Below are 18,510 nucleotides of genomic sequence, written 5' to 3' on the forward strand. Positions count from 1 at the left end.
TTAGCTCAGCTATAATGTGTTTTTTCTTGGACAAAGTCATTATTTGTTCTCTAAAACACTGGTCGACAATAACAAAATCAATACAAATTCAAAATAAATATTTGTTTACATTATTAACGCATGCTCAATGAGAGATAATGTCTGCGTAGGACCGACTGCTCACGCTGAGCTAACAAAAAAGTATTTTTTTGGCGTCAGCTCTACGTCAACTTTCCGCTGACGCCCAGATAAGGCGCTAGTTCTAAGAAACCAGGTCTTGAGCTAACAAACCAGTATTTTGTTGGCGTCAGCGGGACGTTTACGTCCCGCTGACGCCCAGATAAGGCGCTTGTCCTAAGAAACCAGACCTTAAGGGGTTAATAAAAGCATATCAAATTATTTCGGTAACAATTGTTAGAAAACTTATCTTTTTTGGAATTTCACATAATTTTAGAACTTAAATTATGCATGGAAACTATTTGTAAAGTTCCAACACTTATTTTATTTTATAACCGTCGTTGAACAGCCGACCCAATGTTCGGGTTAAGACTACTAATGTTCCACTCCGTAGCCTTGTAATTTTGAACCCAATCCAGAAGACAAGAGAACTCCTGAATCAAGTATTGGGAGAAATTTTGCCTTCGTAGAGGACTTTTTGATGGAACTAACCTGCACTTACGTTACATGGAGACGAAGACCACGAGAACCTCCCTGCGAGCTGGATGCGGATTCGTATCAACCAGGGTTACGAACCCAGTTAATCTCATTGGAAGAACGCTCTATCCCCTGACCATTGCGGCTCTTCCAACACTTATTTATTTTATATCCCTCGTTGAACAGCCGACCCAATTTTGGGTTTACGACTACTCAACTCCGCAGCCTTGTTATTTTGAACCAATCCAGAAGACAAGGAAACTCCTGGATCAGTACCCCCAAGAGGTATTGATTTGTTGTGAGAACATGGAGGACTGTGCGACTCGAAAGATTTAACGTGCATCAGTCACCATGCACTACACGGGAGTCTTTGGCCTGCGAGGATCAAACTCTTGGGCATGAGCCCAGTGCCCTACCATTGAAAAGTTTTAAAATTGAGAGATAAGTAAATTTCATCTCTTCTCCAAGTAGTGATACCATTGAGCAATAAGTGAAAAGTAAAAGTGCCTGTTTCATTTAAAATAAAAAACTAAAATTATCATCTTAAAAATTTTTATTCTTTGGAAGAACATAATATACAAATTTCTGTTCCTTTGTCAATAACAAGGTCAGATTTTGGACAGCTTAACAACTTAAATCTAAAAATTTTTTTTTTTTTTGGTTTCTATAAACAATGAGACACCCTAATAGTTTAAATATATATATATACTTATAAAACTAAAACATCTGAAAACTACAGTTGTCAAAGCTTCCAGTAACAGTGATACTCATATATAATTACAATATACTCAAAAATAATTAAAAACACCAGATAATAATTAACTTGGACATCAGAAGTCCAAAAAACTCTGTCAAAATAATAATACAAATAAAAATATCACAGAAAACATTTCAGTTAATTTTAATACTTTTTCAAACATTGTATTACAATACAACACACAAAATTTCGATTTTTAAAAAATGTAAAATACAACCATTTTTCTAATGTTCACTCACTTTTTCATACATTGTGTCAATGCTTGATTTTGAATATTATAATCCACTATTTTTATTCTATACAATGGCATCTGTTCTGCTTTTTTAAAAAGAGAAATTAAGGTTTAAAAAATGCCCCGGTTTTGTACCAATGGTACCTAGGCTCTAAATGAGAGTTAATTGATTATAAAAAATTCCAATCATTACTCACTTGCAACAGACTTTCTTTTAATTAATGAAGCAGTAATTAATAAAGTCTAAATTAAACAGATATTTCTCTATTTGTAAAATAAATTTCATTAAAACAAAATTAAATTCCTCTGTACCTGTCAAAACACTAAGTTTTTTTCAAGAGAGTTTGCGTTTTTTTTAATAGGAATTTTTTCTTTAATCTTCTCCCGAAGCTTAAAGAAAAAAATACCCAACACAAACTTAATACTTTTTTACTCTTGTTTTGACTGCAAGTCGCAATTATTAATGTCATAATTAACAGTTCCAAAATGCACAATTTTAAAGAAATATCAGGTATAAAATGTGTAATTTCTTAAATTTGTAGAGGGCAATAAATAATTTTGGCCCCTTAGTGTGGGCTGAGGTTAGCAGGGGGCTACTTCTTTAAAAAATTGTATGTTTTGAATTCAGTAGTTGTGTTTGAGAAAAGGAATAAATTGTAAAATAAAAATCAAAAATAAATTAAATACAATATTGGCAGCTTAATTCAATTTATTTACTGTGATTATTTTATATAAACTTTTTAAAGCAGGGTTTTTTAAAGATAAAACTTGGGTGCATTGCAGGGTGAACTGGAGATCAATGGATAGGACATTACATATTTCACCACCATTAGTTCAACTGATTGCTGACAAAAATATTTTGCATTTTCGAATTTAGTTTAAAATTAATTAATTTTCAGAAATTAAAAAAATGGTTTATTGGATTGAAAATCAAAAGAAAAAAATCCGCTCTCGTCTCGCATTAAATCAATTAAAATATCGATAAAATGAACTTTTAAATTAATTCCCGACAACATTAAAGAATCAAAAAATAATAATTTAATTAATCATTAGCAGTGGAATTGGACTATTTACTGTGGTTAAATATATTTATATTTTAGAGACTGAAAAGTAGGTATAATGTAAACTGTAAACTAAATGAATTAACTGTCTAGTTTACAGTACAGCATTTGAGGCCCCCACTTCGTATTTCAAGATTCACCACTCTGGGAGATACCCCCCTCCCCCTCTTTTTACATTCGTCTGGAAAGTAACAAAGCAAATATAAAGACAAATATACATCTAAGTTACTACCTGAAGTAATTTAGTGTATATATAAAGATAACTCTGATATTTTTCCTTTAATTTAGAGACAAACTTTAAAATCTAGAGTAAATAAAAGGCTAATTTCAATAAAAAAATTTAAAATTTGCATTTGAGAAAAAGATTTTGCAGGTTGCACAAACTTCTTTGACTACATGTTGTAAAATTTTGTTTTAAGAAATTTTAATCTCTAAATTATTTTTATCCATCATAGATAAATGAGAAAAAGTACCCTCTTCTTTAGGCATATACTCTACATCTTAGCATTTTTCAATAACTATAAGATAGTATTAAAAATTTATTGTCAAGTCAAATAGACATTTTATGAAACATTACCTTTAAAGTACTGTCTTGGAGATTTAAGTACTTCATTCGTTTTAAACCATAATAAAATGTATAGTTGTAACAAAATGTTCGGGGGGAAATCGGTGAGTGCAATTTGCATTTAATTGCATTATCATTTATGAAGAGAAAAATAACGCACAAAATTAAAATATATTACAATAACAAAAAGATCCCAGCTAAATTAATGAGACAAGCTGCCAATTAAGAGTTATTTCTTTGAGTGGCACATTTTCAGAAAAGTCAAGTTAAAAAAAAAAAAAGGAAGTCAGAAGAAAAAAAGGAATGGCCATTATTGTACATATTTCACTGCACACAACAAAAAGTTATACCATTTATGAAGTATAAAAACATTTTACAATTAAAAGCCCAATTGTGACAATATTAATACTTAATGTCAGGTTACATATGTGATAAAGGGATGATAGAGCAGGAACTTTTTGTAATGAAACATAAGAGGAAAAATAAACATTTATGCAAAGAGGTGGCATCTCTTATAACAAAGAGAAAATATAAAAATACATGCTTTAAGCTACATTATTTAAAAGGATTTAAAAATGAACTTAAAAATTTTTTTTAATAAATATATATAATTTTGGAGAGATATTTTTTCAAATTACATTGCATGTTTTTTTTTTGTTTTTTTTTTTTAGAAAAAAATATGGATTCTCTTTGAACTAAAATTTAGACCAATTTTCATTATTACCAACTGGCTGGGTGCTGGCTGTACTAAACTTAAAAGTTATGAATTCACACAATAAAAAAATTATTAGGTTTAATTTTGCATGATGAAAAAGATTTATACAAAAGCACTAAACTATACATGTGCACAATTTAGGTTTAATGGATTTTTGGAACGTTAGTCAAAATAATTAATTTGTTAAACATTCTAAAAACAAAGTTTAAATGAATAAGTTGAGAAGCAACTTTTTCTTCTTCAACTTCTTATAAATTGTAGGTTAATATTTTAATTGCTACAAAATTATTTAACATGCTTTGAATCTTGACACGAGAATTCACTTAACATGAAAAAATGCCCTTTCCTCTACAGGGTTGCCACAGAAAAAAAGGAACAAAAAAGTTGCTTTTAGTAGCCTGAAGCATGAAAATAGTTGCCTAAATAAGAACTAAATTATTATTAAATGACTTAATTGCCATATACCATGATACATTTAGTCAAGTTGGTAGCAAATATGATCATTTTTATATAAACTTTAGTGGTCTAGCGCTAAATTTTTATATCATACAAATTTGTATATTTGCAGAAAATTAAATACTTTTAACAACTAAAATTCATTTAAAAAATACTTTTTCATTAAAAAATTTCCCTTTTATAAATAATTGATTTAGCAAATATATGTATTGTGAAAATTGATAACTCAAATTCGAAATTCATGCATCGTAATATCGTATTAAAAATTGGGTTTTTTAAAATCTACGCAATTTCGTAAGAATAAACGCTAAGAAGGTGATCAAGAAACAAAATAGCCTTACAATGGAATCTGTGCAAATTGCCTGAATTTAAAAGTGATGACTGAAATTTTCAATTAAAGATTTTCAACATTTTAAAGAAAATTCATTGCGTTCAAAAGCTCCCGCAGGCTTTTCACCCAATTTATGCTAAAAGACAGTTCTGGAAGAACAGAAAAGTCTCCCAATAGTCTCCTTTTCCTGAAAATAGTTGCTTTTTTATCATTTTCTGACTAAATCTTTGCAAATAGTCACATTTTTAGTCGTCTGTGGCAACCCTCCTTCTATCATCCCTCTAAAAGTTTGTCACACAGAATGTTTTAAAAATCTAATTGAATTTAGTGGTGAACAGTATAATAGCATGATGGAGTATTTTATATAAATATATTTTGAAAATTCTAACAACAATTTTTAAAAAAAATGGTACGGAAAATCTGAGATATTGTAAGGATGGATAAGACATAATCTACAACTTTTAAGTACAGAATTCATTGTATCTATAAAAAAAAGGGGGTGCAACAATAATAATACTGTTCGGGCATAAAAAAGTGCATACAAATTACTATGAGACAGTAAAGAGATTTGCAAAGGAATTATTAATTTAAAAAAAAAAGTTTTTTTTTTACAGGGTTGCCATTCAAATCTGGAAAAGAAAGAAAAATTCCCCGTGCATATTATACACAATATATTAAAAGGAAACAACAATTACTGTGGTCTTGTGTGAGCTATATTGGGCTATTACACTAGTTTTAATTGCTGGAAAACTTAAAGAAAAAGAATAGCTGAACATACTTGAATAATGAAATAGTTTACTATAGCTAAAATACCTAGTAGATTATGCTTAGAGTGGTCACCATTTTTTAAAAGACGAAAATAAAAACACAAAATTCCTAGCTAGTAAGGAAAACATTCAAAATTCCCTGTTACTTAAGATGATATTTAAAATTCCCTGTATTTTTTTCCCTGTGGAGTGGCAACCCTGTTCTTTAAAAGATAAAAATACGCCAGGAGGACGGTTATTTAGTTAACAAAAATACTCTTAACACAGTTAATCATGGCTTTTTTTCTAAATATTGAACTATGGATGATTCTTTTAGGAATAATTCATAAATTTGCAAGTCCATTTGTAAGAAGCTTTAACACTAGAATTTAACTACTTGAAAACTGGAATGAAGCCGCCTTCTTCTCTTCACTGGTGTGTATCATCATCTGCGTGACTCATCGACATTGCATCATCAATGTGCAAAAAAGAAATGTTTTTACAAGGATAGTGGTACGAGTCACTTCTTGCCCCTTGTGCTGCTGCTCGGCCTTGCTTTCGTGTCTTTACTACGGCTGCGGGCCTTCACTGCAGAGTGATTGTCTATCCGACCGACACTTTTATGAACCGAAACATCTGCGTTAAAAAAAAAAAATACTTAAATAGTGCACCATTCATTTTAAGTGAAATCCAATCACACTCTTAAATAAAATCAGTTTGAAGATATGGCATAAAAACAAAATCCTGTGCGTAGCAAAATTTTTGAACAAAAAATAAGTACAGGATATCTGCCACTTTTTCCATGACTAATTCCAAGAATTTTTCACGACTTAAGGAAGTTACTACAGTCAAACCCCGCTATAGTGAACGAAATGTTAGTTCCCGTGCCTTGCTATACACGTATAATGTTATTTTTTGTGGATATAGTGAACCAAAAAAGTGAAGAAGTTGGATATAATGAACTTTTTTCTGTCTTCAACTGATTTTTTTCTTCATCTTTTTGGAAAAAATTTGGAAAATTTTACTTTAAAATAAATACATATACCGATTTTTAAAACCATCTATAGAGGGGAATTTAGCGATAAGCTTCTTTTATCTCACTTTCCCATCCCTAAACAAACCAAGCAGATATTTCCAACCCTGGCAGATAGTGCACCTGTCAGTGGGATCATTATGAATTTTTTGACAGGATTGCTCATCAGCTAAAGATTACTAAATTTTTTTATTTTTTTTGTAAGCAAGACGAAGAGTAATGAAAAATAACACATTTTCGCTATAATAACATTAATTGAAATGATGGGTAACCAAAACTGTTACTCTACATTTTCATATTTATAGATTTAAAAAAACAAAGTAAAGAAAGTGTTAAAGCAATAAAATAGCTTTAAAAAAAATACAAAAGCAAATAATTTTTTTTTCTGCAGAATTAATTTTCTAAAGATACATTTCTTGTTCATCGGAAAGGAAAGAAATACTCCTGATTTTTCTGTTCTCATTTTGGAATAAAAAAAATTGCCAATGGCTAGTTTGCTTAAGTTAGAATTTTTAAATTAATAAAATAAAACAAATTCTGAAATCACAGAAGTTTAAAGATAATTCGCTCTAGAAGTGGTGTTTTTTAAACACCATAGTTTTTAAAAAACGTGATGAAAACATTTTATATTTGAATAAAATATGACTGTGACTGGGGATTTTGTTAGAAATTCAGATTTTTGAAACACAATGAAATTGGGGGGGGGGGGGAGGATTCCATTTTAAGAATTAGACCACTTCTGCGACCTACACACGACTTTCCATGATTTTTTTATTTTTTAAAAATACCCACGTGATTCAAATGAGTGACGACAACACAATAAAAAAGATGCTGCTCTTTAGACCCACTGGATAAAGGAAGAGGCGAAGGCCGCAGTTGAGATGGGCTGACTCAGTGGAGTCTGATTTTCTCGCAATTAATGAAAAGAATTGGAGATCAAAGAAGATAAATCGAAAGTCGTCATGGAGAAATCTTCAGAGGAAGGCATTGGCTCACATAGGGCTGACGGGCCAACTATGATGATGATGAGTTGAAATTATGATATTTCATGACTAATTTTGTTAAATACCAAAATTCATGACTTTCTAGGTGCGCGGATACCCTGTAAGTACCTCTTAAACACTCAATAAATATTCTTAAACTCTTTATTTTTAAAAGAAATATCAGGACATATTTCCCTATTGTCTACAATTGCCAGGATGACAGATAGATTTCATACTTGCAAATTTTTTTTAAAAAAAGAGAGGGTTAACTCATATACGCTACTTAATTAATACAGGCAACATTTTAAGTTACGAAATCAAACACAAAAACATAATTTCTCTGAATCAACATAACTTTTTTTAGACGGATTCGGAATTCTGACCCTAAAAACAGGGAGGAGCCGTAATCTGGGAAATATGGTCTCAATAGTTTGGACCCCTTAATGTTAATTTTATTTGTTGCGTATTTTGCCATATCTCGGGAATTGAATTTAAAAAAATTTGCTCTCAATTATAAAATTTTAAATTATGTAATTTTAGATTGCAAAATACAAAATTTGAGCCAAATCTGTTGAATAGTTTCTGAGAAATCAAATTTTAAATATAAGACTTCTTTGAAATTCAATTTATCAAGAACTATTCAACTTATTTGGTTCAAACTTTGTATTTTGTCATGTAAAATTAAATACTTTAAAATGATGTAAAAAATTTTATACCTTACAACTCAGATTTTTTTCAACTATTATTAAATAAAATAATAAATATTTACTAAAATTAATTCTTATCATAGAATAATGTTTAGGTAAAAGAATATTATAATAGTGTGTAAAAAATTTTCGATTCACTTAAAAAGTTTTTGAGATGTGGCGAAATACTCAAAAAGTAAAATTAACATTATGAGGTCTAAACTTTAGATCACTCTCCTGACCAAACTATGGAGACCATAGTTCCCAGATTGCGGCTACCACCTATATTTTGGGGGTTAGAAATCCAAATCCATTGAAAAAAGGGTATGTTTATTCAGAGAAACTAAGTTTTTGTGTCTGATTTTGTAACTTAAAACATCATTTGCACCGATTAGCATATTCGAGGTTACCTCATCGAACCATTACGAATGAGTCCTAGAACGTGAAGATCCATAAATTCGATCAAAAGTTATTAAGAGTGGTCCGTTTTTTTTTTTTTTTATTCTGCTCACTGTACATCATATATTGCAGTATCATGAGTTAATACTCTAGTATTTCAAAAACATTAAATTGAGTGACAAGTATATCTATGCATGAATTTTTTTATTTTTTTTTTTAAACTACTTTTGAACACGAAAGAGCGGTGACTGGTGTGCACGTAATTGAAAGTTTATAGCAGGTTTGGTAAGGAATTCTTTACAGTAATTTTAGAAAAGTTCACATGTAATATTTAAAAATTATTACTAATATACTACAGTGCAACTTCGAAAATCCGGACTGCTGGAGGGGTTGGAAGGTCCAGATTGTAGATACCATACATAAATTGATAGAATTATCGAAGTTGCGCATTCGCCAGGTCGATTAAGCGCGCGCGTGTGTGTAGACCTCCGACGCCAATTTTAACAACTTAACATAAATATACACTTTAAATAATAAATAAGAGACATTAAAAATCAAACATTTGCCATTTTTCGTCATAATCGATTGTTTAGATAACATAATATTAGCAATTAAAACTAAAAATATAGGCTTAAAAAGTGAGCTGAATTTCAACTAAATGAAACAGATGCTTCTAGACTAGACTGTACCAGCTGATACTAATACTTTTTTTTTTGTTGGGGGATGAAAGAATAGAGGGGAATCCCCTCTATTCTTTGTTATCCATACAGAGCTGATAAGAATGACTGGAATTTCCTTATCAGCTAAGAGCTTTCATTCACTCCCTACTGCTACATTGTTGGAGTAGAGTTGCGTTTTTGTGCTCTTACATTTAAATTTTTATTCTAAGCTATTTTTTTCGACGAACTGGACGTAAGAGTCCGGATTTTCGAGGTCGTACTGTATATTTAACATAAAATACTAAATTATTTAAATTTCAACAACAATAACTATTATTATTTTTAACTGAAAAAAATGCATTAATAAAGAAAGATTAATTATGAGAAAGTTCTTACCTTCTTTACTTCTTTTGGCGGTAACTCCCCCATTTAGAGGAGAAGAGGTGCGGGCAGCTCTCATTGCTCTACCCCTACTATCAACCACTAACTTGTCTGGTCGAACAAAAATTCCAAAACGAGGTTTACACTCAAAGTACCTCGTCCCATTCACTGTCCCATCATTTTTACCTGCAGTAATTAAGAACTATTTAAATAAAACGAATCATTTATTTAATTATTTGATTTCTTTTTTAAAAAAATCATTAACATTTTTTAAAATTAATCAGAGGTGCATAATCAGAAATGCATAAAACGTTAATGAAATTCAAATTAGTGCAATTTCAAGGTGTTTTAACTCAATTCTGCATAGGTTTATACCTAATATTAATGACATTGATATTAATTATATACCTATGATAATAAATGTTAATCATTGATTAACATTTTTCTTTTAAATTTACTAGAGAGGCATCAACTATCCATAATCAGAAATACAGTAATGCATAAAACGTTAATGAAATTCAAATTAGTGCACTTTCAAGGTGTTTCAACTCAATTCTACATAGGTATATACCTAATATTAATGATTTAAAATTTTTTCAAGAACTTTAAAATTTGGCTAATTTACTGGCTAATTAATAATCCTAAGCGCCAGCCCTGAATTTTAATTTTCCACTTTGAATTGTTACTATTTCTGATTCCAAATAGAGTTATTCAGTAAAAAGTAAGAGACGTTTGTTTACCTGTGGGTGTGTCTAGTTCAACGCCAGCCCAGGGGCCAGCTGCAAAATTTGTTGGGCCAAGATAAGCTACAACTCCAGTTTTATTGTAGGGGGAAATCATAACGCTCTCTCCCACGGTCAGCCACAAAGGAAACTTCATTTCTTCCGACTCATTCCTGGAAATTTCACCTGTTCATTGGAAAAACAATTTTCATTATTGGATATTTAAAATATTTTTTGAAAATAGCAATTTTTCTTTTTGGATTCATTAAATTATTATTTTTTTTTAAGGAAAAGAAGATTCTCATTTGCACTTAAATGATTTTGTGAAAATGATAGTATTGCCGTTGACTGCAAAAACTAAAAATCTGCCTCACTTTAAAAGTTAGGTTTTTAATGTAGGCTTTTTCCTAATTAGATAAAAAAAATAGTAAAGTTTTGAAACAATGCCAAAAAATTGCAACCTGAGGCTGTGTTTTGAAAATATAGAACAGAAAATAATTTTTCAATTTATATTTTTTTTCCCTTATTCTTACTGATTTGAACTTAAGTGGGATCTAGTAATACAAAAAGAACATGCTGTGCTTTCCTCTATAAGACAAACCAGTTTTACACGTTTTTACCAGTAAAGAAACATATAATTCTTGTCAAGTCCTTACATTTTGCCTTTTTAATATCATTCAACTCTAACATTTATACTTAACCTACAATCCTTTTTCCAATATAAGTTTTTATTAGATCTTTTTTTTCTTCTGTTAACACATTCTGTAAAAAGATTTTAACTGCTAATACATTTACGAGCAATAGTTTTTCAGATGATGATCCATTGTGCTTCATTGTTAACAAAACTATTTTAACAATGCTCCAAATTCTTGATGCCGTTTATAACTTTCATTTTGACTGTGAAAACCATTAATTCTGATCAGATAAAATTTAGAACAGATAAAAAACTGTGTTATTATTGCTAACAAGAATATTTTAACAATGTGCGGAATTCTTGAAACAATACCGCCTTTTACGACGTTCATATAAATAGCGGAAGTATTAAGAAATTTTCTGAAGATAGGAAAAACTTGTTTGTTTTTTCGAAACAGTCAAAACTGTGGGGGAGAGGGGAAACATATAATTTAAGGCAGTAATAACCATGGGTAAAGCAAGTTATTCCCAAGAGGGTAAAAACCTAACATGGTAAATACCATCCCTGAAAGCATGCAATCGTGTGTCGGAATTTCTTTTTATTATCACGAAAATGTTTGTACTGAAAACCTTTTTTCAATAAAGTAAAAATATTGCAGTTTCAAACTTTTCATCCTAAAAGGATTAAAAATTATTTTCTAAAGCTTTTATGAAAAGTATTGTCATTTCGTTCCATAATGACGTATCAGCTGACGTCACACTAGAGATAGGATCAAATTGCATAGTCCATAAAAATTTCATGACAGGGTGGATTTTAGCTGAGCATTTCAAGACTTTGCGTAAAGAAACCTTATAATTACCTAGATTTAAGATTATTTTCACCCTGAGACCAGATTTATTAAAGGATTTTTTAAGTTTGAAAACCCCAAGTCAACCTTGATTTTCAGGTTTTTATATAGAAGGTTGTTTTCCAAGGTTTTGGATTAGGGTAATGTGTGTAGACTGTCACAGATCTCTTTAAAGAGATTTTTGGGATTTTTTTAATTGGCTATTAAAGGATTAGGGTAACACTACGATTCGTTTCATGCCTGTCCTTGCTTGGATTACGCAAGGCAAGTGCAAGATACAGGATTGTAAGAATGCATTCATACCATCTGAAGATCCTTGAGAGTTCGTCTCGAGAGCATTGTCATTGTAATGAGGGTGCTGCTCTGTTGCAACCAACTGAAATAATAATTACACATTGTATCAGTTAACAAAGTTTTCCAAAAACAAACAAAATATTAAAAAGAAGAAAAAAGTTTGCTTACTTTTTCATTATCATTGTTGTTATTTTGGAAGTTTTCATCGTAAGTATTGTCTGGCTGAAAATACTGTTGTTGCCCCTCTTCCCTACAACGAGACACAATTAAAAATCTCAAACTGCAAAGCAATTTTTGATGTAAAAAAATAAATGGGCCACCCAGATTAACTTTTGATCGGATCTTCACGTTCTTGCACTCATTCTTAATGATTCAAGAGGGTGACCTCAAATATGCTAATTAATTGAATGAAGAGAAATCGAAATTTTAAAAAGTTAGGTTTTTAAAAAAATTTGATTTCTTGGGAACAATTCGTCCGATTTTGCTCATTTCTTTTTACATGTAAAATTCTCCTTTTTAAAATAGTGTAACAAGGCTGTATATCTCGCAATTCAAAATTTTCTTGATCATTAATTAATGAAATAATGCAAAATTATAAATATTTACTAAAAACTGTTTTTTGTATAAATTATATTTGGATAAACAAATTTTATAATTGTGTCCAAAAATGTTTAAATTTACTTAAAAAGTTCTCGAGATATGGTGAAATACGCAAAAAGTAAAATTAAAATATTAAGGGGTCTGAACTTTGGTGACTGAACTACTATGACTATATTTCTCTATTGCGGCTATCCTCTATATATGGGGATCAGAAATCCAAATCCGTTGAAAAAACAATGTCCGAGAAATTACGTTTTTGTGTCTGATTTTGTAACTTAAAAGATCGTCTGCACTACTTAATAAGCATATTTGAGGTCACTCCCTTGAACCATTAAGTTTGAGTCCTAGAACGTGAAAATTCAATCATCAGGTCAAAAGTTATTCAGGGTGGTTTATTTTTTGCACACTGTACAACCAGGTTTTGGGAATGAACATTAGTTTAGAATAACGAAACACAATTTACCCTGCAGCAACAGCATTTTCTATGATGTAATCGGTGTCTCTAAAATCTTCAGTGACGCTGTGTATGGAGATGGAATCTTCACTGGAGGCAGGTGTTGTAGATAGAGCTTGAGAACCATAACCACTGGATATCATGCTGGGCGTACCTACTTTGGCCTGAGGAAAAAAAATAATAATTTCAATGGAAAAACTTCCCTTTTTGGCAACAAACTACTATTAATTACTAAACTGTTTTAGGTGAGTACATTCTTTTTGTATTTTATGAGAGTACATATGTATTTAAAGGTGCAACCAAAGTGATAAATTTAATATTATTCATAATGGCTAGATTAAATAAATGCCATTATATACAATGGCTAGATTAAGAAGTAGTCATTATACATGATTGCTTATTAATATTCACTGATTGATCAGTTTGGTCATTGCATACATACGTCTAAAAATTATAAAATTAGTCACAATAAAAAGTTACAAAAATTCATTTGAATATATTTTACTTTATTGCTGCCTGTTGAAACATTTCTCAAAAATACAGGATGCATAGCAAAAAATTAAGAAAATTTTCCACAAAAAATAAGCACATTTTAAGTACTCTTTAAGCACTTAAAAAATATTTTTAAGCACTATGTACATTAACACAATGCAAAGTAATTGTCAAAGACTTTACATAATCATGATAAAAACATCTAGTTTCCGACAAAGAACTCTTTTCATGATTATATTAACCATTATTAAATGATCCAGAGATTTTTCGGTTTGATATCAGAGGGTGGAAAATGAAGCCTGAAATTGAGAGTATCTTACAAAATGCACATGAGAGAGCAATAATCTCACCGAACCCAGCTCACATACATACTCGCAAGTATTTCATCAAACATTTAAAATGATTGGCGCTTTCATACGCAAAGGACCGATGATACGCTGCAATGGATCATTGTTGAATGAATAGTGAAAATATAGGGTAGAACAATGTAAAAAGCGCGCTTCTGCATAATACGTGGCGAAAATCGAAATGGTAAAGAAAAAAAACTCATTTTCAGAAAGGGAAAATTAAGAACTTTTTTAAAACACTCAATGAAAGAAAGCACCTTTAAGGTTTTTAAAAATCTAAAATAAGCACCTTTAAGCACTTTTTAAAAACTCTACACACCATGTAATACAACCAACTCAAAAGACGATACTAAAAAGTTTTTTTTTTATCCTTTAATAGTTTTGATTGTGTTATTTTGCATGACATTGTATTTATCTTGCATATCAGGTACATTTTTCAAGCTAAAACTAAACTCAGTGGCGTGACAGCCTATTTCGCCCATCTCAGTTTTCTTGACCTTGGGCTCGGGGGGACAAGAGCAGACATTACGGCTGGGTGGTGAGCCGCACGCGGAACCCACAGTGATTAGTCTTCAAGCATGCTCGGTACTCATTTTATCGACCCACTGAAGGGATGAAAGATTGCCCGGCCCGAGGATCGCACCCAAGACGTGACGTGAGAGAGCAAAGCACTACCGAATAAGCCGAATAATTTATAAATATAAGTTTTTTTTTTGTGCCTCGCAGTGTTTAGTCCCCAAGCATGCTCGATACTCATTTTATTTTCAAGTTTTTTTTATGACTCGCCACGTGGCGAATGCTTATTTGCATGTCTAATGGGTTCAAAATATCAACTCATACAGCAGAAAATATAGTAATTGTTTTTCAATAATTTCTTTCAAGGTACATAGTGTTCATACTTTTTGGATTTGAAATTTATACGTACTTGTATGTCTGGAATGCTATCTGGAGTATCTATTGCATGAGTTCTTCTTTCAGAAACCTGAGTTCTGTTTATTTCCTCTGTGTGGTTACTTGTCACGTTGTTAAGTTCTTCACTTTCAATAAACTTCTCCATTAAGTTCTGCACACAAGTTTCATCCCCTGACTAAGAACAGAAAATTTGAAAAAGGGGGAGATTATTTTTAAAGAATAGACTCATAAATATTATAATTACATATACATAACTGCCAACATGAATAGGAAAAAATCCAGTAGATTTTACGAAATATTAATATTGCATTATGTACTAAATATTTGTGCTGGGACCAGGTCTGTGGTGAATCCATTGACAAGCATGAAATCTATAACTAGTAGGGGGGAAGGTCTTTCCATAAAAATCCGAGCAGTCTAAGATGTGTTCAGGTGAAGTTCTGTTTTGACCATTTAGGACAAGGTCTTTCTGCCTTCAGAATATAGAAGGCACTGAACACTAAACATACCAACACTTAATATATACCTATTTCTACCATAGCTGGTCAAATGACTGGACTTTACGTTTCTAAATTGAATGTATGAAATAAGGATGTTAGGAAGGAAATAAACTGAAGAAAACTTTATTATAATTAAACAAAAATGTATATTGCCAATTTTTATGTAATACAAACACAAAGAATAAAATTTTTTAATTCAATGTTCAACGCATTTGTTACATATACAGGGTGTTTCCATTATACATTTTCCACAAACATATTTCTTCTAATTGTTTTTATTTCTATAATTCTTATAATTATAAGAATTATAATTCCCATAATTAATATTATTTCTTCTAAGAGCTTGTGCTGTCTTGATTGTTTTGACATTTTTCTGGGTAAAATCTAACAGTCAGAAATGCACTAAAGCTATCAATGCAACTAATGTGCAACTAATCAAACGCAATATGTTGAACACGCATTACATCATAATTTCTGATCCAATAACCTTATAAAGCAATAAATTGTTCTCCCGGTCAAATGACCAGTTGCAGTATAAATAGGTATATGACAAGTATTATTCAAAACAAACAAAATAATAATAATAGAATGTTAACTGTATATAATTGTTAGAAAAAGTCATGAGGTCAAATGTGCAAAAATGATAACATGGCAAGCACATTTTATATGAAAAAATTCTTAAACGGTCATTTGACCGGTTATCGTAAGTTTAGTGTTAATGTGGCTACTGGCGAGGCGTGAGAGGCTGGTGTTAAACCTCTGGTCGCAAGGAAGTGACAACCAAGGAGGTGACAACCAAGCATTCCAATTTCTTGCTTTTATTCGAGAGAGTATCTTTATATGAGTCAGCTCTGTTAAAGAGCCTTCATTAACAAGGCTGTCAGCCATTTCAGTCCACTAATATGAGAAGGGACCCAATGGAAATGAAGGTAGAACCGGGTTCGAGTCCCTGCGATGGCTGGTTGATGCGAATCCACATCCGGCTTGCACCGACCACAGTGCTGACTTGACAGATCCTCAGTGATAGACGGATCATGGGTTAGAGTCCCTTTACTGTCAGGCTAACCGTGGGAGGTTCTCGTGGCCTTCCTCTCTATGTAACGTAAATGCGGGTTAGTTTCATCAAAAAGTCTTCCTCAAAAGGCAAAATTTCTCCCAATACTTGATCAAGGAGTTCCCTTGTCTTCTGGATTGGTTTCAAAATTACAAGGCTATGGAGCTGAACATTAGTAGCTGTAAACCCAAAAATTGGGTAAGTAAAGCTGTATTTAAAAATTAAATGGACTAATTAAAAGACTGTGCACAAAATTTATTAAGTGCGAGCTTTGTTTTTGTTGTATTCATTCTAGTTTACTTTTATTAGTACTTTGGGATTATTCCGTTGACCATTTTCGCTGAACCCAATATTATCGCCAAAAGGTAGCTTCTGCGCCAGTAACAATGAATATAGAACGATTGTGGAGTTTGGCGAAACAAGAAACACTGTGGATTCGAAAACACGTGGATTCATATTTAAACGAATTTATATGACAGTGATTGCACAATAATAATGACTTGTTTCTTTGCGTTTTAAAAGCTATCAGGGATTTTTGGTCGCCGAAATGATATGGTTAGATTCACGAATAATTCAATGTGCAATTATAAAAAAGGAGGTTTTTACTTTGTTTAAGACTCTTTTTATTACACTTTTTAACACACCCAGTGGCAAATTTTTTTCGAGCTATCTGCGACAAAACTTTCTAGCACTAATATCTTTCTGCAAGATATTTTTAATAATAATAAGCATGTATGTTACTAATTTAAAATAACAAGTTTACAAAAAAAAAAAAACTATATAAATTTTTTTTCAATTGAACATGTAATTTTTATTCTAATATTGTAGGTAACATTTTCACATTTTGTAGAGAAGAGTTGGAAATTATTTCCTTCGCCTTTGGTAACTAATCATCACAATAAAAAAAAATTAAATTTCATTATATCCGTACTAGTACTTGGCAAAAAAAAAGATCGATGAGTATTTCACGCATATCAGACACCTCAAATGCGTGTTTCATTTCGTGATATAAGGTTATTGTATAAAAATAATATCATATAAAAAATATCGGATTTAAAAACTATGGAGATATCAATAGCAATAACTCATAAAATTCAACAGAATTATTGGCTTAAAAAGTAAATACTCAAATACACAATTCGAATTTTCCACATTGTTTATTGGGATATTTAAAATTCACGTGAAAATCAATATCAATAACTGACAAATATACAATCGAAACAATACATCAATTTACGATACTATCGGCGTATATTGAGAGCGTCAAAAAGTGATTATCTAAATGCATGATTCAAATATAATAGGTAAATTTCAGTCAAAAAATAAATAAAGGTAATTTTTTTTTTACTTTTCAAAAGAAAAATCTTTCTGCAAGAACTCTGTAACGTTCTGCGGCAATGTCGCTGTGACATTGCGTCACTTAATCTTAATTTTTCTGTTGGGATTATGACCTAGAAATTAGGCCGACACCCCTGAACCCTCTACTGTGACGCCTCACTGTCTGCCGACCTTCACGCCTTTGACCTTCGGCGGCCTTTGATGTCAACACATGTTTTTAGTTACTGTACGGTTGCCGTTAGTGTTTAATTATGCTTAAATTTAAGGGGTTAGTCAACTCACTTCAATTCTCTCCTTAAGCAATTTTAGTGTCATTTTTTAGGGAGTTTAACTTCCACTTCTGGACTTTTATATAAATACCGCCCATTTTTTTGAGCGGGTAGCATTCGATATTTGATCCTTTCAAAACCTACGATCCTTTAACAGGGATTTTTAATTTTCACCCCCTCCCTCTCTTTGAGAGACGGAGTTTATTTTTGTTTAAATACATGGCGGTCATATTTCTCCGACCCACCTGTGGATGCCTTTTGCGGGCTGTGATTGTTTGTTTTTCCCTCGCCATGAACTAAGTGGTTGTTCGATACTCTGATTTTTCTCAGTCACCTCGCTCGCGTAGTGAGCGTTTATTTTGCTTCGTTTTTCTCTCTGTTTGAGGGACGGAACTTCACTCCTTTCTTAA

The 18,510-nt window shown here is 31.4% G+C and overlaps 1 protein-coding gene across 6 annotated transcripts in view; it reads right to left on the reverse strand.

Moving 5' to 3' along the window:
• Positions 1-3,870: 3,870 nt before the first annotated feature.
• Positions 3,871-18,510, reverse strand: part of Khc-73 (Kinesin heavy chain 73) — a 126,740-nt gene continuing 112,100 nt past the window's right edge. For all 6 annotated transcript variants that reach the window (XM_087166321.1, XM_087166319.1, XM_087166320.1 and 3 more), the window contains 7 exons: positions 14,953-15,114; positions 13,198-13,352; positions 12,303-12,384; positions 12,144-12,216; positions 10,378-10,545; positions 9,653-9,823; positions 3,871-6,132 (listed from right to left, as the gene is read on the reverse strand). In XM_087166321.1, coding sequence (XP_087022447.1) covers positions 6,017-6,132; positions 9,653-9,823; positions 10,378-10,545; positions 12,144-12,216; positions 12,303-12,384; positions 13,198-13,352; positions 14,953-15,114 — 927 coding nt within the window. In that variant the 3' untranslated portion in view covers positions 3,871-6,016. The remainder of the gene's footprint in view (positions 6,133-9,652; positions 9,824-10,377; positions 10,546-12,143; positions 12,217-12,302; positions 12,385-13,197; positions 13,353-14,952; positions 15,115-18,510) is intronic.

This window comes from Parasteatoda tepidariorum, chromosome 6 (assembly GCF_982258835.1).
Source record: "Parasteatoda tepidariorum strain Cologne lab strain chromosome 6, Ptep-v5.0, whole genome shotgun sequence".
Classification (NCBI taxonomy): domain Eukaryota; kingdom Metazoa; phylum Arthropoda; class Arachnida; order Araneae; family Theridiidae; genus Parasteatoda; species Parasteatoda tepidariorum.